Here is a 26,962-nt window from a genome sequence, read left to right as displayed (position 1 = left end):
GTTATCGCCCGCAATCGGGGACAAATCACAGGCGTTACAGGTTGGGTGCCGAATGTTATCGCATAGAGTGAGAGGGGGAAGTGCATCTGCGCAGTGTAACATCCTGTGAAGCTATAACCTAACGGGGCTTTGCTAACACCAACCAGAGCCCTTTTGGCTTATACTTATAATTTTTAAAGTGTATTTTAGAAGGAAGGAAGAAATGGATAACAGATATAAGCAGATGACCACAGTCACTGGACCTATTAGTAATGGCCCTGGTTTATCATGATGGGTTTTGATTTCCTTTGTATCTGTTATGACTCTGGGTGCAGTGTGCTGTGTAGTCGGCCATTACTGAGCAGCGCTGCGCATGCGCACACCAGGGCTCCTTTTGTTCCCAGTTCCAATGCTCTGGTCCCTGGTAACAGAGCACAGGTTACCCCAGCAACAGCATCCCTGCGCCTTAGTAACGACGTCGGGCGCCGTGACGTCAGCTCGCTCTTCCGCCGTTCTCTCCTTGGTAACCGCCCAGGCCGGCGGCAGCTTCTCTGTTCTCTTCCGGACAACAATAATGGCGGATAGCGCGGAGCCCCCGTCCCCAGTGGCCGGCAGTGACGGCTCCCAGCGGCTCCTCTTCTCCCATGACCTGGTGTTCGGCGCGTACAGAGGGCAGAGCCGGTTCGGCCTGGTGCGGCTCATCCACGGGGAGGACTCAGAGAGCGAAGAAGAGGAGGTTGTGGAGGAAGAAGAGGCCGGCGGGGGCCGGAGGAAGGGAGGAGGCGGAGCGGCTGCGGGGGAGCAGGGCAGCCCGGGCTCGGACACTGCCGGGGGGGAGGCCAGCAGGTTCGGGCCCCTGAAGCGCGGCTACGTGCGGGTGCAGTGGTACCCAGAGGGCATCCGGCAGGACGTCAAGGAGACCAAGGTAACGGACTGCGCAGTGATCGGGCGGATCGCTCCTACCCATCACCATCATAGCTAATGATCCTACTACAAAACATCGTGATCTGCCCCAATATTGTGGTTGATGGGGACAGGGATTACCGAAATGATAGGATTAGAGAGGCATCTATGGAGATTATATGTGCATTGTGCCATTTAGTGTACATGCTACAGATCCCATCATACCCTGATAACTATAATAGAGATTACTAGAATGACCGGATTACCAAAGGTTCCCTCAGATTATACACAATTGGAAACCATTGCCTTTACTGTGACACTAGTCTCAGATGCAGGGGATACCGGGTATCACTGTGAGATTACAAGAATAATGGGATTATGGAAGAAGATGATCAGATTATATATTATATATCTATAAAACGTCTGTATTCCCGTCCTGTCGTGGTGAAAATACATTCCCTGTAGAATAACCAGATTATCACAGGTTTCGTCAGATCAGAAATAATTTCCACGGTGGTCAGTAAAATCTGCATTGATGGTGGCACTACAAATCTCAGCTGCAGACTATACAGGGTATTACATTGAGATTATGGAACAATGGGATCAGATTATAATTGATTTCTCTTTGGTGCAGGGGACCGCAACCATCCTTATTTCTGTACATCACGGTATAACTGTATGTTATTTTGGAGGGATTATTAGAATAGCCAGATTATCATGGTCAGATTAGACCTGATTCCTATGGTGGTCAGCAAATATTCCCAGCTGCGGTGACACTACAATTACCAGCATGCCCTGACCTCCACAGGGAATTTATTGGAGTGAACTAGAGATTACTGCAATAATGGGAGTGTGAAAGGATTCATCAGATTATAGATGGTTCCTATTGTGGTCAGCAACCATTACCATTAATATGACTACAAATCTCAGCCGCAAGCTATACTGGGTATTTGAGATTACTGGAATTATGGAACAATATGGTTATTATAGATGATTCCTATTTTTAGCAACCATCTTCATTCCTGGTGTTGTGACATGACACCTATAACTATTAGTAGAATAACTGGATTATGAAAGATTTGGTCAGATTATAGATATTCCTATGGTCGTCAAACATTGCCATCTGCAATGTGACACTACAACTACCAACATGCCCTGACAAAGGATTGGTCAGATTATAGAGGCTTCCGATGTTGGAGCAAGATATGGCAAGGTTTATTAGTCATTGGTATGTAACTATAACTCCCAGCATGCCCTGCCAGCCCCACACTATACAGGCTATTTGTTCAGGATTACTAGAATACAGGATTATGAAAGCTTTGTTGGAATTATAGCATATTGCTGACATTGGATGTGCCAAGAGTCAGAAGCCGTCGTTGTGAACTACAACTCCCAGCATGCTCTCAGAGGGTTATATAGGATGGCCATTGCAGATAAGCAGAATTCGGGGATTATTTGAGACTGCAACGCTACTTCAAACATTGTGTAACTGTGTGTCAGCATGCTGGGAGTTGTAGTTCCACAGCAGCATGATTATTCTTCCCTAGGCCCTGTAATTTAGTTATTGGACATCCACGTAGTTGACCACTATATCCTCCCTATTTCCTGGTTGTATAGTGGTATTTATATGTTCTGTATGCTTTTTTTATTTCCATTGGGGTTTATGCCAGACCCAGAAAGCAGGGCCGCCCGTCTGCCAATGACACTTGCCGGGGGGCTTTCACTGGCAATTAGCTGGGAGGATGAAATCCCAGGGGCGACTACTAAATGTCAACCTTTGGCTTGTGAATCTGGATGGTGCAGATTACGTGTACGTATGAGGTCACACACCCCGGCCTTTATGCCTGTGACAGATGGAGCAGATTGGATGTCATTACACAGATCCCCTATAGATCACTTCCCGTTAGGGATACAATAGGTCTAATGTTAGAAGATGGGGAGGAAGCGGTTAACAGACTGGGTGGGGGATAACGGTACATTGCAGTGCACGCCGATAACATGGGTGTGCGGAAACCTCCACATCAATAGAGGCAGCGTCTGCCCTCCTCCTGTCCTTATGTGCAGCCTCATGAACATGATGATTTACACACTGCGCCGCTCCAGGATTAGTTATTATTCATACATTAATATTTTATCACTGTCTTCTTCACGTGCTGCGCCGCTTCCTTACAAGACCACCCCCTGTGTCTGAGCTCCTGCTGGGGTCCTGATCCCATAGATCTCTATGCATTATATCCACCTCCCCTTCAGCCCCCAAAACACAGGGTTCTCAGGAATGAGACCCCTTTAAGATAGGAATATATCAGGGGTCCTACAATGGAGCCTTGGCACCAAACTTGTGGTACCTTTCGCTAGAGGGTGTTTATACTTTTATGCTATGATTTTGTGCAGTGGACTGTATGATTATTGCATTGAAGAAATTTGGGTTTGCAAAATTTTGTGACATTTTCAATGATTTCAAAGAGTCCAGATTACTCCGCCCACACACAGTGATCGACAGCTGTCTGTGTACAAATACTGATATTGTGAAAGCTGTCAATCACGGTGTGTGGGCGGGTCAATCACGGTGTGTGCATGGGGTAATCGGGACTCAGTATGTTTTAGGAGTCCTGTCAATCTTTACTTTCGTCAGAAATCCTGTTACAAATTTCCATGTAGGTTGTGATTACAGTGACAGCTGTCAAGGTTTACTGTGGGGAGGTAAACATTTGGAGGGTGTATAATAGACAGGTACCTTGTGTATAAATAGGTCTTCATGTTGAGCTATTATAGGAAGCGTCCGCTCTGTTCTCTCCCAGCTCTAAGTTTTGGAGTGCTGCAGGTAACCACAGGAATCGATGGGCTCCCATTGATTTTACAGCGTGTCCGGCAATGCTTTGTTTCTCCCACAGTGACATTGCATGAAAATGAATATTATACACTGCAGATACATCTGCAGACCCCCACGGGCACCTAGTGGTGGGCGTCTGCAACCAGTGGTCAATACACGGTTATCACTAAGCAAACACTTATTTCTTATCAGTGTATGTTTGCTGGGGGTCTGATCACTGGATGAGGGTCCTGGGGCGCCCATTCTGAGGAGTTTTCTTAACTAAAAGAGGAAAAATGACATTAGTACCCTACAGAGTTAGGTGTGTCTGTGCCTTACACTGCTTTGCATACACCTCCTTACTGGAAGCGACTCCTGTCTCCTTGCTTAGGTCAAGCAGGGTCATAATCAGTCCCTCTTTTCCCATCCTTAGTCATTAGGCTCCCAACCTTCCATGTCAGGTCCCTGTACAGTTACCAGTCCAGGAATTTTGGCTGAGCCACATGCCAGGTCACTCATCTGTGCCAAGTGCCTCTTAGTTGGAATATTGTAATTCTTCATCTCTCCTGTGAGGGTGCTGTAGGGATATTCCACAGATTACGGCTGATCGCTGGAGGTTCCACCAGTGGCTTATTCTATAGGTGGACAGGAGGTCTTCTAGGGGGTGGTCTTATCATAGAGGTTGGCAAATTTGCATTTATGATAGTACTTGGGAAATTGACAATGGGTGGGCTTCTAAAAGAGGGAGGAGCCTTAGGAGTCCTGTAGAGTGATTGTACCTTTATCAGTCCAAGGGTCGCATTGTCAGACCACACAAATTTAGGGGGCCGCAGTAGTAACCAGCACCCTAGATGTGCCAAAAACGAATACAGACCCCAGAGCAGACTACAAATACAAAGCCAAAACCAGACGATAATTCTGGATACCCCTCTCCAGAGCAGACATATAATACTGAAGACCCCAATGCAGACCTTTAATACAGGAGAACCCCTCCCTCCCAATAGCAGATGTATAATAGTGGAGACCCCAATGCAGGAGACAAGACAACCCCATATGTTGTGTTTGCAGGGTAATTGGAGCATGATAGGAGTTTTCTGTGCAGCGGTATGGCACGTGTTCACACAGGGAGGGTGGGGTGCTCTCCTCTGATGCAGTTTGCCTGCATTGTATACTAGGAGTGTTCTGGCAGGAGGCCCATGTGTTCAGCTCTAGCAGCGCCAGGACTTTCACACATAGGAATGACTATGAGTAACGCAGTCAGCAGTTCTAGAGAGAACCGGCCAGATAATGGGGAGCTGCTCACCTTTTTGTTAGGGTTGTAAAAAAGAAGCCATTGTATATGTAGGATGTCATGGGTTACTATAGTGAGGGGGGTATTGTGCTGTCTACTATGTTCTGAGAAGTTCCTATGTGAACAGCGTCGGACATGACCCCCACCTAGAGTTACGAAGGTCATATGGCCACTGATATCTACACATTAATCTCTATGGGTGACATCGCTACCTGTGACCATAAACAGAAGTGGATTGAGTCTGCCATATGCCCTGGGCTGTATAAATATTATAGCCCCTACAAGTCTGAAATCACTCCCTACATCTGTTACTCGAATCAGCTTCTGATGGAATAGAGGATGTGTCCCTTCTGCCTGATTTCAATCTGCAGTTTTAGGACCTTTGAAAGACATTCAAAGGTCCTGAAATGACTCTTGAATACGTGTGTATTTAGAGTAGGAACAGATTAGGAGGATTTCATTGGTGAAGCTGCTTCTCAGTATAAAATTTGGTGTGTGGTTAGAGTGATCATGGGCCCCCTAGAAAGTTTGGGCCCCAGGTTACCGCCCAAGCCACCTATATTATAGTCATTACTGTCCATACATCTATACCCAGTATTTAGTACCCCTATATGCAAATTACAGTGTCCTCTCTGGTACTACACAGGAATGCACTGCGACTTACCTAGGCAGGTGTGATAAACTGCTCGTCTCTGCTTCATCTGTATGAATCGCTACCTATATATAGAAGATGACTGTCCTGTTATTGACTTGTTTAATCTCAAAGGAAATTTGAGATTCCCTTATCCCTTTGAGATATCCCTTAGGATAGGTCAGCATTACATTGGGGGGTGTCCAAAACATATTACCATTGATGGCCTGTGTAGGACAGCGCTTAAAGGGGCTGTCAAACCCTTGAAAGTATTCCCTATCCATAGGACCCGCGATGAGCTTCAGTTCATTGGAGTCCTGGCCACAGATCATGAGGATGGGGTCCTCTGTCTCTTATTCGAAGTGAGCATTGGTGACACTAGCACATTGCCTCGATGTTGATGATAAAGTACAGGACCCTATTCCTGTGATTTGAGGTCCCAGTGGAAGCCCAGAGATTGAACACTTCTTACTTGCCCTGCGGATAAGTCATTATGGGGGGACCACCTATATAAGTTTCATCACTGCTATATAACTCTTCTTTTTTTTTTGTCTTGCAGCTGAAACTAGAGGACAGGTCATTGGTGCCCAGAGATGTTGTGCGTCGCTTAAGTTCAAAGGTAACTATTTGTCCATTGCTAGTGCACCAGATCTGCATGTGCTGTATTTTCTGAATACTTGAGGATTCTCCTTGTTGCTCCATTACAGGACAGTCAGTGCGGCACAGTCATTGATGTGAACATAGATTGTATGGTGAAAGTTGTGGGGACAAACTGCTTCCTTAATCCCATTAACAGCAAGGACCTGCAGCACATATGGGTAAGATGTCTTGAACTTGTCCTATATGATAAAGCTGTCTACATGTATAGGTATATACTTGTCATGTGACTGCTCCTGTCAGCTGTATTCAGCATTACCCCATGCTGGATGTGGGTCAGATACCATGGGATCCATTACAGAACTCCCCCTGCCTAATCTTTCTCATCCTCTACGTTGTCTTTGCAGCCCATCATGTATGGAGATTACATTGCATATGACTGCTGGTTGGGCAAAGTTTATGACCTGAAAAACCAAGTAATCCTAAAATTATCTAATGGAGCCAGGTAGGTGTATTTGTGAATCGGGTCCTTGTCCGGTCATGTGATATCTGTCATTCTCTGTGGTGTTAATGCCTGTTATTCTCTTGTTACAGGTGCTCCATGAGCACAGAAGATGCCTCTAAGCTGTATGACGTCTGTCCCCAAGCCAGTGACTCGGTAACTATTCTCCCTCTATTATAGCATCACAGCTTGGTGACCTCTTCCAGAAAAGGGGTGATGCAGGATGTCTGACACTAGTGACCAGTGGAAGGATAGATCATTAGTTTCAAAGTCACAGAAAAATTTTAGGGATAGATCAGCCAATGACATTTTTGGTAAAAATTGTTTAAAAAAAATTCCCTACATTTCAATGATGATGTTTCAACGCAGACATGTTGACATGTTCTGGACATCCCCTTTAATGCACAGTAATGTAATTACATCAATTAATTTCTAATCTAAAGACTCTGCTGTACATGTAGACTGTGTATATAACAAAATCTGACTGGTAGGGGCTGACCCCAGCACTGATCATCTGTTCATCTCTGATGTATACAGAGGGTCACTGTGTCCCAGTATCATCCAGCCGTGCTCCCATTCACTTTCATTGACCGCAGTGACTGTGGTTGAGGCCTCTGGTTGATACAGTTACAAGGGATCAATCTGCTCTGTCCCTCTGTATAAGGGTACTGATCAGTGCATTGGCCAAGTGTTGGATCAGTGTGAACGGGCCACTAAAGTGAAATTTTAGGTTTTCCCGTATCCTCATAACTAGCAGATTGGTGGGAGGCCCAGTGGTGGAACTTCCACAGATCACGATAACAGGGGTCCATTGTACCCCAGGTGAACAGAGTGGCCAGTGGCACATGCACCTGTTACTCTATTCATCTTTGGTTTATGGAGATTCATAAACAATGAATGGAGCAGCGGTGCACATGTACGACCTGTCGCACCATGCGTTTGGGGTAGAGGGGTTTCTGAATGTCCGACCCCCAATATTATAATATTAAAGATCAATCCAATGGACATCTTATTCTTGAGAATCCCCGACCCACAAATAATTCTGCTACTCAAAGGTTTAATTGTGTATGAACCATCAAACTCTACAATAAGAGCAAATGGCTGTATGTGTTCCTCTCCGCTCATGTTTGTCTCTGTTCATACTTAGGGCCTGTTTTTTGATGACTCTTATGGCTTCTACCCTGGGCAAGTGCTCATTGGTCCTTCCAAAGTCTTTTCTAACGTTCAGTGGCTATCTGGCGTCAAACCCGTCCTGAGCGCCAAGAGTAAATTTCGTGTGGGTGTTGAAGAGGTGCGTACTATAAGGTCCAATTTTTCTCCAACCTCTACTGCCCCCTATCTACAAGGCTGTACGCTGCATGCCTGCAGTCATGTTCTTGGTGTTTTCTGCTTACTAACATGTACCTTCACATCACATCCGCCATACATTCATCTTCTCACAGTATCTTGTTGTGCTCTATCCAGGTGCAAGTAACAGATCTGAGAGTAACCTGGATTACAAAAAGCTTTTGTCTTGGGGGTACCGATTCTATGGACCCACCATCGTCTGTTATAACACAAGAAAACTTGCACAAGTGAGTAGTTGCTGCTGTGTGTAACCATGTCTTTATTTCCCACTGTATAATGATCATGTTAAGGCTACAATCACACAGATGTGTACCCACCGTACCATAGCACACGTCGGCGCTGGGGAGAGGAGGAGGGGATGAGCGCTCGTTACCCCTGCCCCTCTCCATAGTAATATATGGTGCACAGCGCCGTATCCCGGTGAAAGATGGGGGGCTTGTCCTATATTTCTCCCGGCTACAGAGCGGTACGGTGCCGCACGCCCATTGCCTGCTATGGGGGACGTATATACACTGTATATAAATCCCCCATACGTGTGTGTGAATATAGCCTAAAGGAAATCTACCATCACAATCCACCATGATAAATCAGGGACACTTACTCATAGATTCTCAAATTTGTTATCCATGGCCTCCTTCCTTCTAAAATCAACTTGTAAAATGTTGCTAATGAGCGCTTCCTGCTATATTCTGTGCTGAGGGAGCAGGGTGAGACAGTGTAAGCCAGATCAGAGGGGCTTGGGTACCCGCTCAAACTCGTTGGCATCATTCTGAAAGTTGATTTTAGCAGGAAGTCATGGATAACAGCTATAAGAAGACATTACCCCTGGTTTATTATGTTGGATTTTGATGGAAGATTTCCTTTTCATGTGACAGCTCCTTTGGTATGTTCAGCATGCCGTCTATTACAACATCCATGCGCCCTCTCCCTCATACATAGATGTGTGATGTATGGCATAACACCTTGACTTCTTGCCATGAATCTTTGCATTTAAATGTTCACTTTCTTTTGGTTTATCCCTTCTGATCTTTGTGTCGGTGTGCTCAAATTTCCTCTTCCCAAAACATAATAGTATATCACACAAGATGGGACAATCTCTTCCTGCCCTTTGCTTGTATTGGGATTGTTAGCTAAGCACATGGGGAAGAGAAACCTACTGTGACCATACTTATATTATGGGAAAGTATTTAGTTAAGCTTATTGTGTTATTTTTTTATTTTTTATTTTTTTCCCTTTAAAGGGAGTTTGTCACCAGATTTTACCCAATTAAACTACCAGTCCCCTAAGGTAGGTGGGTGAAATGTCCTTTCTAGAATTCCCTCTTGTTTATGAACTTCAGTTTAACTTTTATGAAAATGAGTGAAAGGAAATCTACCATTAGATTTCATGCATTATAACCAAATATACCTTAAAAATACTGTAGCTACACTGATGCAGAAACATATCTTGCTCAACTTGGGGATTAAACAAGATATGTTTCTGCATCAGAGTAGTTACAGCATTCCCATGGCATGTTTGGTTCATAATGCATGAAAGCAAATGGTAGATTTCCTTTAAGTCCTATTTTGACTGAGATAAATCCTTTCAGATGCCCCCATTTTCAGTTCTGTAGCGCCTAGAACATGGTGCTAGTTTCATATTAAAGATAAGAATTTATCCTTTAGACCCCATGTGGTTCTGTGATACAGAAAACAGGAAATACAGACTAGATTGGTGGGAACCAGATCTTTATCTGCATCTCTCATTTTAAACTGTCTGTATCTCTGGTTATGTAGATCACAGAACCACATGTCTGACGCAATCTGATAGATGAGATTCTTTAATGTGACACCAGCAGAGATGTTTCTGCTGATGTGAAGTGACACTCCCCTTTCAGCCTCTAAACTTGACTCCTCTCTGGCGGAAATATGGCTCTTCTCTGCTCATTTTCACATGACTTGGTCTTTGGAGGAGATTTTTCTTATAGATATGCAGTTGAGATTTCACATAAAAGAGAAAATTCTAGAAAGGACATTTCATATCGTTTCTGAGGAGGCTGGTAGTTAAATGGGATAAAAGTGGGTGACTGAACTAAGAGAGGGTCTACCTATTGCTTTTTAACGAGAAGCCCCTCATCTAGCAGATTATGATAACGGGGAGCCCTGCCATAAGATGGGGGAATGCCTGTCTTTGCTCACTTCTGTTCTTGCAGTGTCCAATCAGGGGAATAAAGTGCTTGTAATGCATGCATGATGGAAGGTCCCTCTGAATTTTTCCCTTTTTGTTAGAATTTATTACATTTTGTATGTTTTCACGTTGACTCTCAGAATCCAGAACACTAATTCTGATTTCTCTGTTTCCCATATATAAGGGTAAAGAGGCTCGGCTCGTTTGACCACACACAGCGGCAGCTGGGAGAACGCTGTCTGTACATTTTCCCTACCATTGTAGAACCCACCAAAATCCTATGTGAAAGCTTAAAGAATTGTCTCCTTGGGGAGGTGACTAGTTCTCGAAAGGTATGTAGTATTTAGGTACTTGATATCTTGAACTCCGGCTCAATGCTGATTCGTTGAATTATACCTTGTGCAGGGCCTTTAAGGGAGGAGCATCACCTGCACCATGCATTATTCAATGAATTGGCTTTGACTGGAATTCTCCTATTAAAGGGAACCTGTCATCAGAAATTGGCCTAATAAACTATTACCAGTATGTTATCTAGTAACTTTACACCTTCCAAATTAAGTTTTTTTTCATCATTCAGAAAATCTACATTGCTGTGAGATGTAAATTGGTTGTAAAAAGTCAAGGAGGCGGAGAATTTAGCAATGAAGTCACCACTGATAGCCTCCTGTGATTATTAACCCCTTCCCACAGATGCTTTTTTTTTTTTTCAATTTTGCGTTTCCATTTTCACCACCTACAATAAAAAAAAAAAAAATCTAGCTTTTTAAAAAAAATTTCCATATGAAGTGCTGTGTCAGGGCTTCATTCTGACTGTATTTAATATTCAATGCCGTGTACTGGGAAAAAAATTCCAAATGCTGTGAAATTTGTGAAAAACTGCGTGTGCGTAATTTTCTTGTGGGCTTTCTTTTTTACAGTTTTCATGTTGCAACCCAAATGACGCGTTATACTTTGAGTCGCTACGATCACATTATAGTATAGGTTTTTGTGTTTTTAATACACTTAAAAATGAAAACCTTCTGTACAAAAAAAATCTTTATTTTGCCATCTTCTGTCGCTAATAACTTCTTCATATTTCAGCGTACGGAGTTGTCTGAGGTGTCATTTTTTTTTTTTGCAATATCAGATTAAATTTTCATTGTACAGTCCTCAAAATGGTAGCGCTCTTTTGGGCACTTATTATTAAATGTTTTATGTTGCAAAATGGGGAAAAAGTGCCATTCTGGATTTTTGGGCACTATTTTCCACTATGGGGTTAAACTCTGTGAATAACTGTGATTATTATATTTTGATTGGACATTTTGGGACGCGGTGATACCAAACATGCTTATGATTTTTACTGTTTATTTTTTTCAGTCCCCCGAGGGTGCTTTAACCCTAGATTGTCTGATCGTACCATACTACAGTCATGCCATGCCATTACTCATGCCACTTGCACATGGTAACAAATGACCGGAAACTATACAGCCTCGGGTCTTACAAAGATGACACATCCCGCTGACATTACAGGGCGCACCGATCTAATCCAAGATGGCGGCGCCCATGTGATTCTGGCTTTTTAATGCCACCAGGCTCTATCAAAGGCTTAATACTCACAATCGGTGCTAGCACCGATCATAGGTCTTACCGGTGGGTGTTTGCTGCAATATGCAGCAAACACCCACCTTGTATGGAGAGGGCTCAGCCTGTGAGCCCTTTGCATACACCCACACCCGACGTGTGATGTACTAATACTTCAAATGGGGTTAAAGATTCTTTGTACCATGTTAGCTAGCAGTTAAATAGATGGAAGTTGAGTCCCTCAGTTGTTGATACCTTTTATTATTTGCAAGCTCTTGAGACTACTCAGGTCTCTTAATTAGGTACAAGACAATATCTTAATAGAACACAAACGAACACTGTAACGCTATGGTTGATGAGGCAAGAGATAAGAAGCAGCACAATCAATGGAAAAAAAAAGTAAACATTTTTGACGTAATAGAGACCTGCTTAGTGATGTCTTTGTCTCAGAGTGCCCCTTCACTGTAATTGATGATCCTGCACCCAGAGAGAGCTTGACTTTAGTGTAAAACTCTCCGCCTTCATAATTTACATTTCACTTCCAAGTTCATTTTCTGTCTGATGTCACCACACTGGACCGCGAAAGAAACATGATGTAGAAGGTGTTCAATGGACAATATACTGGTAGTGGTTTATTAGACATTACATGGACCCAAGGCCACAGGGACTTCAATGGGAGTCACAGACTGTGCTGGCCTGGTTGCCCATATTGACTACAGTACACAGGATGGGATTTTGAATATCATAGTATACATCACAGTGGGGATGCATTGTAGTATGATCATAGTGAGGATGCATTGTAGGAAACATCAGTAGTAGCAACATTGTACTGTCCTTTCCTCTGCACTGTAGTTAGCCCGTGAAATATAGTCAGCACACAGTCATACACTTGTGCTGAAATATGAAATTTCTGTAATTTTTATGTAATTTTTTTTTTTTTGGGTGACTTAAAAAACGGTCATTAGAGACTAACATTTGTTGGACTTTTATGTCACTTTCACGCTGTCAGAATTTTGCATTAGTATTTATAAGCCAAAACCAGGAGTGGACTCAAACACTCCATAATACTACCTTTTCTCTTTATAGGTTCTACCATGAATTGCAAAATACTGATGAATTACTGACCGTGTGAAAGTGGTCATAGGGTTGGTCGTACATTGGGTAGCTGCCATCGCTCGGGTGATGATAGCAGAGTATATGAAGGCAGGAGCTGTACGATTTGTACATTTTGAAGATGCCGTGCAGTGTCATATAAGCTACAGTCACTATACATTGTCTTCTGACTCCATACACTGCTAATATCAGTTGATCAGTACAGGACCTAGGTGTGAGACCCATACACATAGCTCCCAACCATCCCGATTTTGCCAGGAAAGTCCCGTTTTTCTTACCTCAGCCCCGCGTCATGGGCAACTATGAGATTGTCACGGATTTTCCCCCCACGTCCCGGCGCTGTGTTCGCATAGTAAATACTTTCAAAGCCAGAATTCATAGTACAGAATGGCTTGTACAGACATCGAGCAGGGAATCCTTTTCAGAGAAGTGTCGGGTTAGCGGAGAGCAGGGACCACGTCATCAGCTTCAGATCTCTATCCATATATGGTCACTGCATCTCCTAGGGTTCCCCAGAGCAGACATCGGGCAGGGAATCCTTTTCAGAGAAGTGTCGGGTTAGCAGTGAGCAGGGACCACGTCATCAGGTCAGATCAGCATCTGTCCATATATGGTCTCCAGGGCTTCCCCAGACACAAGCTCAGTATTTATATCTAAGCTCAGTAATTAAATTAAATAGTTTACCCCAGGCTGAGATTCGAACCTGGGACCCTCTGCACTGTAGACAGGAGCCTTAACTAACTGAGCTATAAGCCAGGTGATACTTATCATAGGATTTTTGGTAACTAAGAAGTGTTATCTGCCACTGTTACACTGTGACACAGACTTACTGCACTGATAGAGATGGATCTTCTCAGATTATTATTGTAATTATTGAGATTATTATTGTTATAAATTTTATTATTATGGAGACGATTATTATTAATAGTAATAATAATAATAATCGCAATAATTACAATAATCTCTGAGAAGATCCCTCCCTATATACCAAGGCATTAAATCTGTGCCACAGTGTAACAGTAGCAGTCACAGTTCTTAGTTACCAAAATTCTAAACCTTGATAATCACAGAGGTCATAGCTCAGTTGGTTGGGGCGCTGTGTCATTATTGTTCATGGACCCTGCAGGTTCTAGGTTCAAATCCCAATGAGGATTATTTATTTATTTATTTATTTTTTTTATTGAGATGATTTTTATTATTATAATATGGCTAAAATTTGGGACGTGGCCCGGGAGTGATTGGGGGTGTGGCTTAGGGGGATTGCCGCGGCACGCTACGCTGCCATTTTGTCCCTCTTTCCCTTTCACAAATGTTGGGAGGTATGCATACAGGCTCTAAATGATAACCTATCATAAGGCTATTTCAATCATTTTTCAGTCTGACAACCCATTAATAATTGTATGATCAACACTTACCACTCTAGTCCCAACCTCACCCCAAATACTGATTGGTTAGATCACAGTAAGTTATCTGAAGATTAAAGACAACAGGACAAAAAGACATACTCCTACATATGAGATGTTCAATCACTTGAACATCAACAAGTTCCGTCATGATCGATGTAATGTGTGTATGCTGCCCCCTAGTGTTTTTCTAGATAAACTTTAATAATATGCCCATTTATTTTCTGATCTTCTTTTTAGCAAACAGAAAAGTTACGGGAGAAGCAAATTGTAAAGATCATCTCATGTACTCAGGAACCGGCCAATCCAGCTTATCTACTCAAAAGAAACTCTGTTAACCTTCCATCCAGTGAGATGAATGAGAAAGATGTCTTGCAAGGTGAAGAGGAAGTAAAGAACGCGGCAGACACGGAAGGATGTTCTGTGCAGGATCAGCTGCTGGGAAACGTCCATGAGATGTTTCAGGATTTGCCCCTTAAGCCCCGCGATCAGGACGCTGACGATGAAGGGTTAGAAGATACTGATGACACGTGTTCTGTAACGTCCTCAGCGAGCTCTACCACCTCCTCAAAAAGTGGCAGTGGGCCTGGCCGTAAGAAGAGTATTCCCCTATCCATACGAAACCTGAAAAGGAAGCACAAAAAGAAAAAGAAGAGCAAGGTTTACAGAGAATTTAAAACGGGGGACAGGTTTGTAAGTGGGGGAGATCCCCTTTTTATACACCGCCATGATAGTATGTCGGAAGATGGCAAGGGGAGAATAGAGCATGGGTGAATGCTAACACCCTAGATCAGTGCTGGCACCGATTGCAATGCTGCCAGAAGCTTATGAAAGCCGTCAGCGTGTGGGCACCAACATATTGGCTCAGATTGTGACTGTAACAATGTGGTGGTGGCAAAACTGCCATATACTGCAATTCAGTAGTATTGCAGTATATTGTAGGGACAATCGGACTCCCTAGTGTATAAGTACCCTAGAGGTGTCTGTTTCCATCGGGGAACCTCGTAACAGAATAAAGTGACCAGATGTCTGAAACTCCACTTTTTTGCCATTTTACAAGACCTTTTATAAAAAGAAACTTTAAAAAAGTGATCATTGTCATCTCATTCTGCAAAAAATTACATTCTTCATGTGAATTGCGGGTCCTAACAATTGAACCACTAGCAAGCATAGGTGCAAGAAGTGCAAAAGCCCCTTAATACACACCTTTATGATGCATTATGTACCTTCTTACACTTGTCCTGCAGGGTGGTCGTTGAAGTTCTCACCACCGTGACAACAGCAGACGTCATGTGGCAAGATGGAACCGTAGAAACCAACATTCACTCAAATGAACTGATTCCTATTCAGCATTTGGACAACAATGAGTTCTGCCCAGGAGATTTTGTGGTGGATAAAAGAGGTGAGTAGATGACCTCCTCCTGCTCCGTTCTGACCTTCTGTAATGGCAGTAATGTTCTATCCCTAATGATGTTTCTTCATTCTGTTATAGCACACACTTTGCAGGACCCTAGCATCTATGGTGTAGTACAGTCTGGAGATCACACAGGGCGCACGTGTGTTGTAAAATGGATCAAGTTAAATCCTGCAGGAAATGATGTGGAGGTAAGGGAGAAGTTGTTCTACTAACATACACCATACACCTAACATACACAATTTACTAATAATGGAAGGGTTAGAGCACATCCCACAGTATGCACATGCAATGGGATGCATTGTGTGGTTCGGCACCCTCTGCCTGCCACCGAAAGCCGGTGTCTCACAAGTGATGTAACTGTCCTTATATGGACAGTTTCGGGACTGGGGACCTTCCAGAATGTAATCTCATCGGAAGACTGGGATGGATGCCATACATAGTTGCATCCGCCCCCCTTTAGTTGCATGGTCTCCACTGAGCGAATACATCGCTGGGCAGGATGGAAACCTGTAGATGTGACATATACTGTGCAGGCAGAAAGGATGCCCTCACCTACCAGTAGATGTCTATGAGTATGTTTATTGAATTTGTTATGATATGAATGTAGCCTTCTAGGAAATGTTCAGTATATAGACTGTATAAATTGAGGCCTTTACCATTAATGGTCTAAAAATGAAAACTTAATATTTTAGGTTGTCGGAGAAGAAGATGATGTTAGTGTCTATGATATTGCTGACCATCCAGACTTCCGCTTCCGAGCTACAGATATTGTGATCCGTATCGGGAGTTCAGACCCAGATGTAGCCGCAGATGGCAGCCAGGTAACCAGTTATATTCTGACATAGGGATTTTAAGATTGGGATCCTATTAAGCCTGTTCTCATGCTGCGCTGTTTTGCCTATGGCAACCAATCTTTTATTATCAATTAAAAATACTGCAGTTCAGTCAAACATGTTTGGCTAAAAAGCATATTCCCTCCCGATGCAACTAGTGTAACAACCCCCCCCTCCTTCTCAGGAAAGTTGTAAAAGATAAGACATGTTTACTACTTTCTCCTAGACTTGGAAGATGGGCAGAAGACAGATAAGAGATAAGGTTTACTTTCTGCCTCTATTAGAGACAAACATAACATTTCGAGACTCCCTTTTTTTGGAGCTACTGTAAATATTTAGAAATTACATTATAAGCAGGTCTCATGTGGTCTGCGCTAAACAGGTAGCGGTGAAGCTTTACTACGGTTCTGGATTCCTCCACCATTAGCAGTAGTATATAAGGTACAATACAAAATAATCTTATATTAATGCATTAGCGACTACAAACAGACATCTGAAACAATAGAAGTGAGGGCCCTGCTCACAAGAGCTTACAGTCTCAGGATGATGGGGTGACACAAGAGCTTACAGTCTCAGGATGATGGGGTGACACAAGAGCTTACAGTCTCAGGATGATGGGGTGACACAAGAGGTATAAGAGCTTGTATAATGGTCCAGCCATTCTTTATAAGGGAACAGTACAAAATAATTTTAAGAAATAAAAATGCTGTTGCTTTAATCAGCCAGCAGCCATTATCTAAGTCATACAAAGTCCAAAGTCCGTGGTACTGCAGAGAAGCCTGGAGGTCGGTATCTGGTGTTTGCCCCATCACAGACAGGAAATGGGACATAGGATGGATTAGTAAACAGGGGGTTGACATATCATGCAGTTAGTGAGTGTGATAGGCTGCCTAAAGAGATGGGTTTTAAGAGAATGTTTGAAGCTTTGGAAGTTGGGTGTTAGTCTGATAGGCTGGGGTACGGCATTCCAGAGAATTGGTGCAGCTCGGGAGAAGTCCTGGAGATGTGCATGAGGGGTTCATGGACCAAATGTCTGAAATGCCACTCACCACTATTCTACCAGATCTGGTCTCCCTGGATTGAATTCCTTGATTCTCTGGATAAGTATTTAACTATTGTTCATTACTGACTTGGGGTATATCGCATTTACCCTGATTGCTCACCCACCCTTTCCATACCCTTCTTTTGGTGTGTCTTAATCCCTAAAGAATTGTTATAATCTTTACTTTCTGAATCTTCTGTTTTTCCATACTTACCTTGTCTTGTGTACATGTTGTCCATGTTTTATGACCCAATCTTTGATTGCTGTGACTCATAGTCGTAATGTGATGTGGAATTATATATTACAGGACGTGATCATTATAGTTATGTCACTTTAGCACTTTTGTTTACTAGATTATTGTTACATTCTGTGTACAGGAATTTGAGACTTGACCTTTCAATAATTTTGGTAAATAAACGTAATGAATACATAGATGGTTGTCCGTTTTCACTCCTCTTATGTGTATGGTGTATTCTAAATATTCTAATTAGAATATTTTTTTATTTATTTTTTTTCCAGCCCTCTGTTGGACAAGTTGCTCATGTTGACGTCAGTAGTAAAGTAGAAGTGATTTGGGCTGACAATTCCAGGACCATTGTCCTTCCACAGGTAAGTGAGTTTATTCCATCTTCTGGACATGTGGTCTACATAGCTATGATATCTATGCTATATAGCTCTGGTCTACTTAGAAAATAAATGATTGCCTTTTATGTCCTTCCTCAGCACTTGTACAACGTAGAGTCAGAATTGGAGGAATCTTTCTACGACTCGGTGGACAGCACCACTAGCGGCGCCTCCTCTGATGAGTGGGAAGATGACAGCGACAGCTGGGAGACGGACAACGGCCTGACGGAGGATGAACACTCGCGTATCGTGGTCGAAGGAGCAGAGGAAGCAAATCCAAGCGCATCCGCAGAGCAAGCGCAACCTCCTGAAGCAGAAAACGCAGAAGCCAGTGCTGCCGCCGCCGCTTTAGGGGTAAAGGTGAACGAGAAGGAAGGAATGGTGAAGAGCTTCAAGGAGTTAAAAGAGGCTATTAAGATTCTTGAAAGCTTGAAAAATATGACTGTGGAGCAGCTGTTGACCGGTTCTCCAACATCGCCCATTGCTGAGCCGGAGAAGTTTACTAGAGAAAAAAAATTCTTGGATGATATCAAGAAGTTGCAAGAAAATCTGAAGAAGACGCTTGATAATGTGGCCATTGCGGAGGAGGAGAAGATGGAATCCGCACCAGAAGCGGAAAAAGAAGAGAAAGCTGAAGCACAGACACCAGTCCGATCTGAATGGCCGAGTGACACTCCAGTCCTGTGCCAGCAGTGTGGAGGAAAACCTGGTGTCATATTCACTAGTGCTAAAGGAGAGGTGTTCTCTGTGCTGGAGACCGCACCTGGTAAGTAACCGGGTTGTAGTGATACCTGTCATTGCCAAATTCCTGTATAAAGGGTTGTTGTCCTCCAGATTATGGGGGTTGAATGGCATTTGAGCTGCTCCTCTAAATCATTTGCTATATCCGTAATAAAGTGTTAATAATCAAACTCTAGTCATTCTTATAGATGCTTTATGGCACCTTGGTCAAAGAAATTTGTCAGCAGTTTTGACCATACAAAGCTGCAATGTTGGGTATTGTCCCAGGAGATCCGTACATGGGTGGAATATGGGTTCTTTCATGTTTGCCCCCTACTTGTCACATAGCAAGACCATAAAATCAAATCCAATTTTGTCGGAAGTCTCCTCCCGATCACATGGACTCGCTATAGATGGCTATGTAGTTACACTACTCTCTTCTCTCTGCAGAGAGCCATGCTTTCAAGAAGCTGGAGTTCCAGGCACCAGAAGCAAAGAAGTTCTTCAGCACCGTGCGCAAGGAAATGGCTCTTCTGGCCACATCCCTTCCAGATGGCATCATGGTCAAGACCTTTGAGGACAGAATGGTAACTCCTGGCAGAGTTCTTATGTTGCTCTTTATCAGTGGTAATTCAGTAGATTTTGGTTATTGTTAGACCTTTTGTACCACTCTGAGTATGCTAGTATTAAGGAGGTTCAGGTCCACAGGCCTGGATGGCCAGCATCCCTCAGAGGATGAAACTCTTTCTATTCTCTTACTTTTCAGTTATTCAGAATTCAAAACCTAAAAGGGGTATTCCTGATAAATATGAATGTCTGATACAAAACTCATAATGCTATAAATAAATGAATGCAACAAAACTCAATATCAATAATCACAAAACAAAGATGAAATGGTTTGCTTCTATGATACACAAAATATTATGGGCTTTCTTAAGTAGGTGGAGTTATCTCCAAGATGGCCACCATCTACAACTACAAGTCCCATGACCCCTCAGTTCTTATTTAACGGTGCTGGCACCAATCATGGGTGTTAGCGACGGGTGTTTGCTCCATTGTGCAGCAAACACCCGCTGAGTATGAAGAGGGCTCAGTTCGGGAGCCTACTTCATACTCCCCCTCTGCCACAGGAGGTTCAGGAACGTCTTTTTTGCGTTAAGGGGTTAATATTGAATATTGCTCCCTGTTCACTTTGTTTTGTGTCTTTCTTTGTAGGACCTCTTTTCTGCCTTTATTAAAGGTCCAACCCGCACCCCGTATGAGGACGGCCTCTTCTTGTTTGACATTCAGCTTCCCAACATCTATCCCGCTGTGCCACCACTTTTCCGCTACCTGTCCCAGTGTAGTGGAAGGCTGAATCCGAACCTATATGACAATGGGAAAGTGTGTGTCAGTCTCCTGGGCACCTGGATAGGGAAGGTAATTGGTTCTATACATTGTCTTTGTTACACTGCTAAAGGGGTTTCCTTGTAATTCCTTGAATGCTATAGTTTTCATCTCCTGGTGGTCCTTGATGGTCCTGCAGCGAGGATGTCATATACATCATTCATACAACCACCACAGGGGATTGCAGATGTCAGCACTCACAAGCCCTACACATAAACGTCACCGCTAAGAGCGGCAATAGTATGAATTATATGCCTAAAATCTTCACTGCAGGATCAGCAGGGACCCCTTTATCAAGGGACTTTTTTTCGTCTTCTTAAATCCTACCCCTTTACAGTGTGAATAGGATTTGCCTTCATATGTATATTTTCTGTGCATAAAGTTCTACATACATAAAGTTAGGTTTTCGGGATAAATCACTGGGTGTCTTGCAGTGGGCAACCCACAGATCAGTTCTAGTGAGGCCAATGAAGTCACCTGCATTAGTTCCATTGTCTGTTTGCAGTAAATAGGCTTGGGCTGCAATACCAAACGCAGCCACTATTTATTGTGTAGTCCTGTGCAAGCAGTAATTAGTTTGAAGGGCTGCAGGGGTCCCAAGTGTCAGACACCTATTAATTTAAAGGTCTATCACTAGGAGTCCTAGGAAACCCTTTTTTAAGCAGCTACTCAGATCAGTCCACATGGCATTATCATGTTCTTTTCTGCAATATAGCAAAATGTTAATTTGTCTTAAATTATATGTTTATGTTTAATTAAACAGGGCACAGAGAGATGGACAAGCAAGTCTAGTCTTCTTCAGGTCCTCATTTCCATCCAAGGTGGGCTTAAAACTTTCTTTAAGGGAAACTTTTACCAGATTTTGCTTCATTAAAGGAAATCAATCATCAAGATCTAGCAGGATAAACCAGGGACACTTGCTTATAGATACAGACACAGTGAGCGTAGTAATTTTCTTAAATTTGTTATACCTGGCTTCTTTCCTTCCAAAATAAACTTTTAAAATTATGAGCTAAAGGGGCTCTGGAGGGCGTTTCCAAAGCCCCTTAGTGCTACAGCTGTTACAATGAGCAGATCATGTCTCTCCCACTTCCCTCTAGCAGCAGCATGAAGTGCAGGGGGAGGCGAGACCAGCTCTGCTCATTGGGGCTGTACACTGAGGGGCTGTTAAAAAAAAAAAACCTCCAAAACCCCCTCAGACTCATTAGCATAATTTTAAAAGTTTCTTTTATGAGGAAGCAGGTCTCGGATAACCAATATAAAAGATTAACACGGTCACGGTGCCTGGATCTAGGAGTAAGTGCCCCCTCAAAAGTCAAGTGAAAATGAACTGAGATGAGTCAAGTTTTGAGGCTGAAGGAGAAGTGTCAGTTCAGACGCCTCTATCTTTGTTTTTTTTAGACCCCAGAAACATATTAAAAATAAGAATCTCATCTTTAAGATCAGATCAGGCTTGTGGTCCTGTGAGCTACAGAACAGAGATACAGGCAGTTAGACATAGTTGGGAATGTGAACCAGAGAGAGCGATACCTTTTAACTTTCTATATCTGTAGCTCACAGAACAAGCCTGATGCAATCTAAAAGATGTTTAATATGACACATGCATGTTTGTTGCTTCTATAAAACAGAAGATGGGGGCATCTGAAGGGACACTTCCCCTGCAGCCTCTGAACTTGACTCCTCCCAAGCAAAATATGTCTCTTTTCTGCTCATTTTCTTAGGACTTTAGAGGATATTTTTCTATCAGTAATTGGTTGGGATTTAACGTACAAGATTCTAAAAGGGACATTTTGTTCCCTACCTGAGGGGGTTAGACATTTAATGGGGTAGAATCTGATGACAGGTTCCCCTTAACAATTTGGTGTTGAGAGCATGACCATGACTGATGAATTAATCAAAATTTTTTTTGTACATTTTCCGGTCATCCTCAGGCCTGATCTTGGTGAACGAGCCGTACTATAATGAAGCGGGCTTCGATAGTGACCGCGGTCTGCAAGAAGGCTATGAGAATAGTCGCTGCTACAATGAGATGGCTCTCATCCGTGTGGTCCAGTCCATGACACAGATGTTGAGGAGACCTGTGGAAGTCTTCCAGCAGGAGATCCTGGAGCACTTTCAGAGCAATGGCTGGCGTTTAGCTCACAGGATAAATACTTGGCTTGAGACCAACACAATGGTAGAAAAGAGCAGCGAGATGTCGAATGGCCAGGAACACCCCTGTATAGTCCCCTACAGCCCCACCGAGACCGACAGCACGCCGGAGCCTACACTGACTTCCAAGGACCTGGACGATTCTGGATGTGGAGCCTCCACGGTTTCCCCCGGAGAAGCTTCCCGTTATTCTGACTTGGAGAATGTAGGTAAGGGAGTGGTGGTGAGTAACACCAGCAGCCCTGCCGAAGAGCCTCGAGGAGCAACCGGAGGGGCGCTGCCAAGTGTGAAACCAAAGAAGCGCAGGAAGAGCTACCGAAGTTTTCTGCCTGACAAACGAGGCTACCCCGACATCGGCTTCCCCTTGTTTCCTCTATCCAAGGGCTTCATCAAAAGCATTCAGGGCGTTCTAGGGCAATACAAGGCTGCACTCTTAGAGGCCGGCATCGTGGAGCCCCGGGCAGGCAGACTGACATTACCCTTGTAGAAGTGAGGGACTCGGTGGGCAGGACTTTTCCCCTGCCTCCTCCACACACTTCATCATACACCTTCTTTATCTCCCCCTTCCTTCCCCGTCCTTTTCACTGCCAAGCGAGGCCCAAGTAAAAGGTCTGGGGTAATGTAAGACTCCAAAACTTCAGGGTCTCCTGTACACGTTGAGACCAAATAAGATTGTAACCTTATAAATAATGGCTGACATGTTGCTGTATGCTCTGATGTTCTCCTTAGTTACTCTGTCCAGTTTATCTGCTCCTGGTGTAACGCCATGGGGCTGCCTTGCTGCTATGGGGCAGAGAATTGCACCATCATTGCTCGTGGAAGAAGATCGGTATCCTCTGTATCATCGCTAGACCCTCGCCCTATATGGGTTGTCTTATCGTATGACCTTTACCTCCTTGTCTGTCACTACACTCTTTATGTAGGGGAATTTCTTCTCCTTAGGCTTATAAGCTACCGAATGTGAGATGTACGGGATCAGAAAATCATTACTTCTCTTTTGCAGCATCACAAGCAAGTGCTTTACGGTAGGGGCATCACAGGGAGGGCAGATGTCCCACAGGTGAAGTCTTTTAAGTGGTTGTTTCACCAACCCACTTATCTTGAGAATGGGGTCCCATGCTTAAAATGAATGAATGAATGAATGAATGTATTCACATTCAAAATCTATGGGACGGACATAGATGGGTGAGTGCTATACTAGGCTATGTCTGGCCGATTAGATTTTGTTGTGTGACCATCTCTGCATTCCCACCCAGGACTTGGCATTGATGGTCTATTCCTTTTGGGCTTTCAATAGTTGATTACGGTGGAAGCCAAGATCTGACCCCACATGGATCTGCTGGGAGCCTTATTAACAAATAAACCCTAAGCAGCCATTGCTCCCATTCACTTTTAATGCGAGTTGGAGCTGCAGTTACAATGTCCAGCCACTACAGAGACATGGAGCCAACTTCTAGCTCTACGTCCCTGTGTGTACAGTCTGAATGGCTGAGAGGCGATGTCCTCCACCCACCGATCAACTATTAATAGTAAATCCTGACAACCCCTTTAAGAAGAAAATTAGCTCCCATTGAAATCTATGCACTTCTATTTTTCAGATGGACCATGTCCCCTCTAGTGGTCCTTATGATAGTCCTCACAAGATACTGGTGGTAACTTGTATATCTTCATAGACCACCCACCCCTGAGGAGACAGTTTCCCAAAACCCTCCGAGGTGTCAGACTCCACCAGCGAGTGAATAGTTAAGGCCCTTTTTGCTTTGGCTCATCATCCTGTCCCTTCGCTCTAAGCTAATTAATGGGGACAGGGCTGTTTAATATTTCAGGGGACGGAGCGCGAGCTTTGTCTCATCTGGTCCTCGCCGCCCCTTAATAAACGGGAGACCGACACCGCAACGACGGCTATAATAAACCACTGCCATGAAGACGAGACCACGCAGGCCACAGCGTCTTTCCTTAACCCTTGCCTGCCTGTAGTATGATCTGCCTTACATCTTGGCATGTTTACATGAAGCCACCCCTTCCCCCTAATGTGATGTTGGGTTTCCTCCCGCCCCTCTGCAGTTCTGTATTATACTCTGTGTGTATGTAATATTTAAAGGGTCAAAATAACGCAAAATAAAGCACTACTACCACGCATAGAGGAGAGCATGAGTGATGAGCGGGCCTTGTAGACATAAGCTGTGGGATGTTATATAAACCATGTATAGACTGCGCTGTATTATTTATGTTTTTTTGGGGGGGTCTTTTTTTAGACATTTTTCAACCCCTTACACCCCTGAGATCGTCTATAAACTTCTAATTTAACCATTTTAACTCCTCTGGGCATATCACTCACCCGCCTGTGGTGATGTACACGAAAATGAATGTGTTGGGTGGGACGTGATCTCACATGTATTCAATTAGCTCCATAGATATAGTGAAGTCTGATCTCTGGGGGGGACCTAAAGGGGTTAAAAATGTAAGGAATGAACCTATACACCCCGCTTCTGACAGATGTACAGTATTTATGCTGGCAGCAGATAATTTTGAACCAAATGCTGTAAAATTCTGAGTGCTGGTGCTTCTGACGTGTGTGTATAGTGCTGTGTGACTTATTATTCTTTTTTTTTTTTTTTTACATTTTTGTTTATTTTTGCTAATTTAATGTTAAAACAATTCTGCAGGATTGTTTAATTAAAGATGCCTCTGCTTAATGATGATGTCAGCCCTTTAATCCTCCTGACAAGTTATTGGATTCCAGGATTGGTTCTGAAATTTGCAGAAGTGCCGCTCCATCCTATCTGTGTATGCAGCTATAATGTCATGTGACTAGGGTGACATCATCACAGGTCCTTTAGAATTTTAGCATTAAAAAACTGTACACCAAGCATATATCTCATGAAATCACATCAGCCTGCATGGAGAGGTGTAGAAGTCCATGCAGGCTGCTGGGATTGTTTTATGTGGTCAGATATGTACGTGGGGTACAGTTTGCTAATGTTAAGTGGCTAAAGGACCTTAGATGTTTCACATGACATTAGGCCACGCCCCTCAACTCGCTCCAAAGATCTTTAGATACCAAGCGAGTTTATAACTGATTACATGGGGATCTGAGGGAAACTACTTTTAGCTAAAAGCAGGAGGTCAGATAGTTACTAGGGCTCTATAGGAATCTGCCACTACCTGTATTTGTGAAAAATGTGGTGACGGGTTCCCTTTAAGTTCTCTGGAGACGCTGTACGCAGGGTTTTTCTATGTCCACAATCTACATCTCTAATGACCATTATGCTTTTAATTAATTTACTTCATTCCTAGTCTCCAGTACAAATTATTTCAACAGCCCTTAATGCAGGGGGAATATAAGAGCCAACATTAAGATCATTTTTGGGATTTAAATTTTTTTTAAAAACTAATTTTATGTGGTCAGCCACGCAAGAAAGATGAGGAAGATCATGTACCTTTGTTTTGGCTTGGCTTTTGTCTCGTTCAGCGACTTTTCTCGGGGGTGTGCACTTTTGTAACTCTTTGCACCTAAGACAACCTCCTTTCAAAGTTTGCCATTGTCTGGATGTCTGCAGTGTCTCCTTGGTTATCACCTGATTCCAGATGTTAAAGTTCACATTATAAAAGTCATCAATATGTGTGGATGTGACCCAAAATTTTACTGTAAGGTGGTGTAAGGTAAGTGATTTTCACTGTGCTCATACACCTATTAACCTAAAGGACTGGCATCAGGACTGGCATTATACAAGTTTCCATCTACGTTAAGGCTACATTCACACTACAGTATGGGGGACGTATATACGGCCGATATACGTCCCCCATACACTTCTATGGGCTTGCAGCGCCCAATGGGAGCGGTACGGTGCAGCACCGTACCAATCCATAGCCCGGGAAAAGATAGGACATGTCGCCGCGGCCATACATCGCTATGGAGAGGGGCGTGGATGAGCTGCGCTCACCTCCTCCTCCTCTCCCCGCGCTGCCGTGTGCCCGACGTGCTACGGAGCGGCGGGCTCACGGCAGTGTGAATGTAGCCTAAGATCCCCATTCTTGTATTTGTAACAACTAGGTGATCTGCTAACTGTATTTACAGAAAAAAAGTTTGGAAATCCCATCCCCTTGCCCTAGCACACATGGTTTCTTCTGTGTGGTTCATGTTTACATGTGCAAACTACAGTGCCAAATGAAACTTGCACAGCAGGCTCATCCTAACATTTGCAATAAAACTGATCCAAGAAAGATTCTTCACCAAGTCTAAGTAAAATAAAACTTATCTCAATACATCACACTCATCTCTCAGGTACTTTGCCCTTCCTGGTTGTCAGCATAGTAGCACTCCACTCATGTATGCATATAGCCCTCCTTGTCACCATAGTAGCACTCCAGAACTCTACTCCTGTATACATATAGCCCTCCCTGTCATTATAGTATCACTCCAGCACTCCACTCTTGTATGCATATAGCCCCCCCTGTCATTATACTATCACTCCAGCACTCCACTCT

At 43.5% G+C, this 26,962-nt stretch overlaps 1 protein-coding gene across 1 annotated transcript; it reads left to right on the top strand.

Moving 5' to 3' along the window:
* The first annotated feature begins 472 nt into the window (after positions 1-472).
* On the top strand, positions 473-25,170 carry UBE2O (ubiquitin conjugating enzyme E2 O). The gene is made up of 18 exons (XM_072111952.1): positions 473-904; positions 6,173-6,232; positions 6,321-6,431; positions 6,618-6,715; positions 6,805-6,868; positions 7,860-8,003; positions 8,177-8,286; positions 10,410-10,557; positions 14,542-14,990; positions 15,549-15,703; positions 15,794-15,906; positions 16,411-16,539; positions 18,113-18,202; positions 18,317-18,983; positions 19,388-19,524; positions 20,153-20,356; positions 21,087-21,144; positions 22,255-25,170. The coding sequence occupies exons 1-18, from the start codon at positions 554-556 to the stop codon at positions 22,959-22,961; spliced, it is 3,795 nt and encodes a 1,264-aa protein (XP_071968053.1). The 5' UTR covers positions 473-553; the 3' UTR covers positions 22,962-25,170.
* The last annotated feature ends 1,792 nt before the right edge of the window (positions 25,171-26,962 follow it).

The sequence above is a fragment of the Engystomops pustulosus genome, chromosome 6 (assembly GCF_040894005.1).
Source record: "Engystomops pustulosus chromosome 6, aEngPut4.maternal, whole genome shotgun sequence".
NCBI lineage: Eukaryota > Metazoa > Chordata > Amphibia > Anura > Leptodactylidae > Engystomops > Engystomops pustulosus.
Note: the sequence above shows the minus strand (reverse complement) of the source record. Positions and strands in the feature narration are given on the sequence as shown.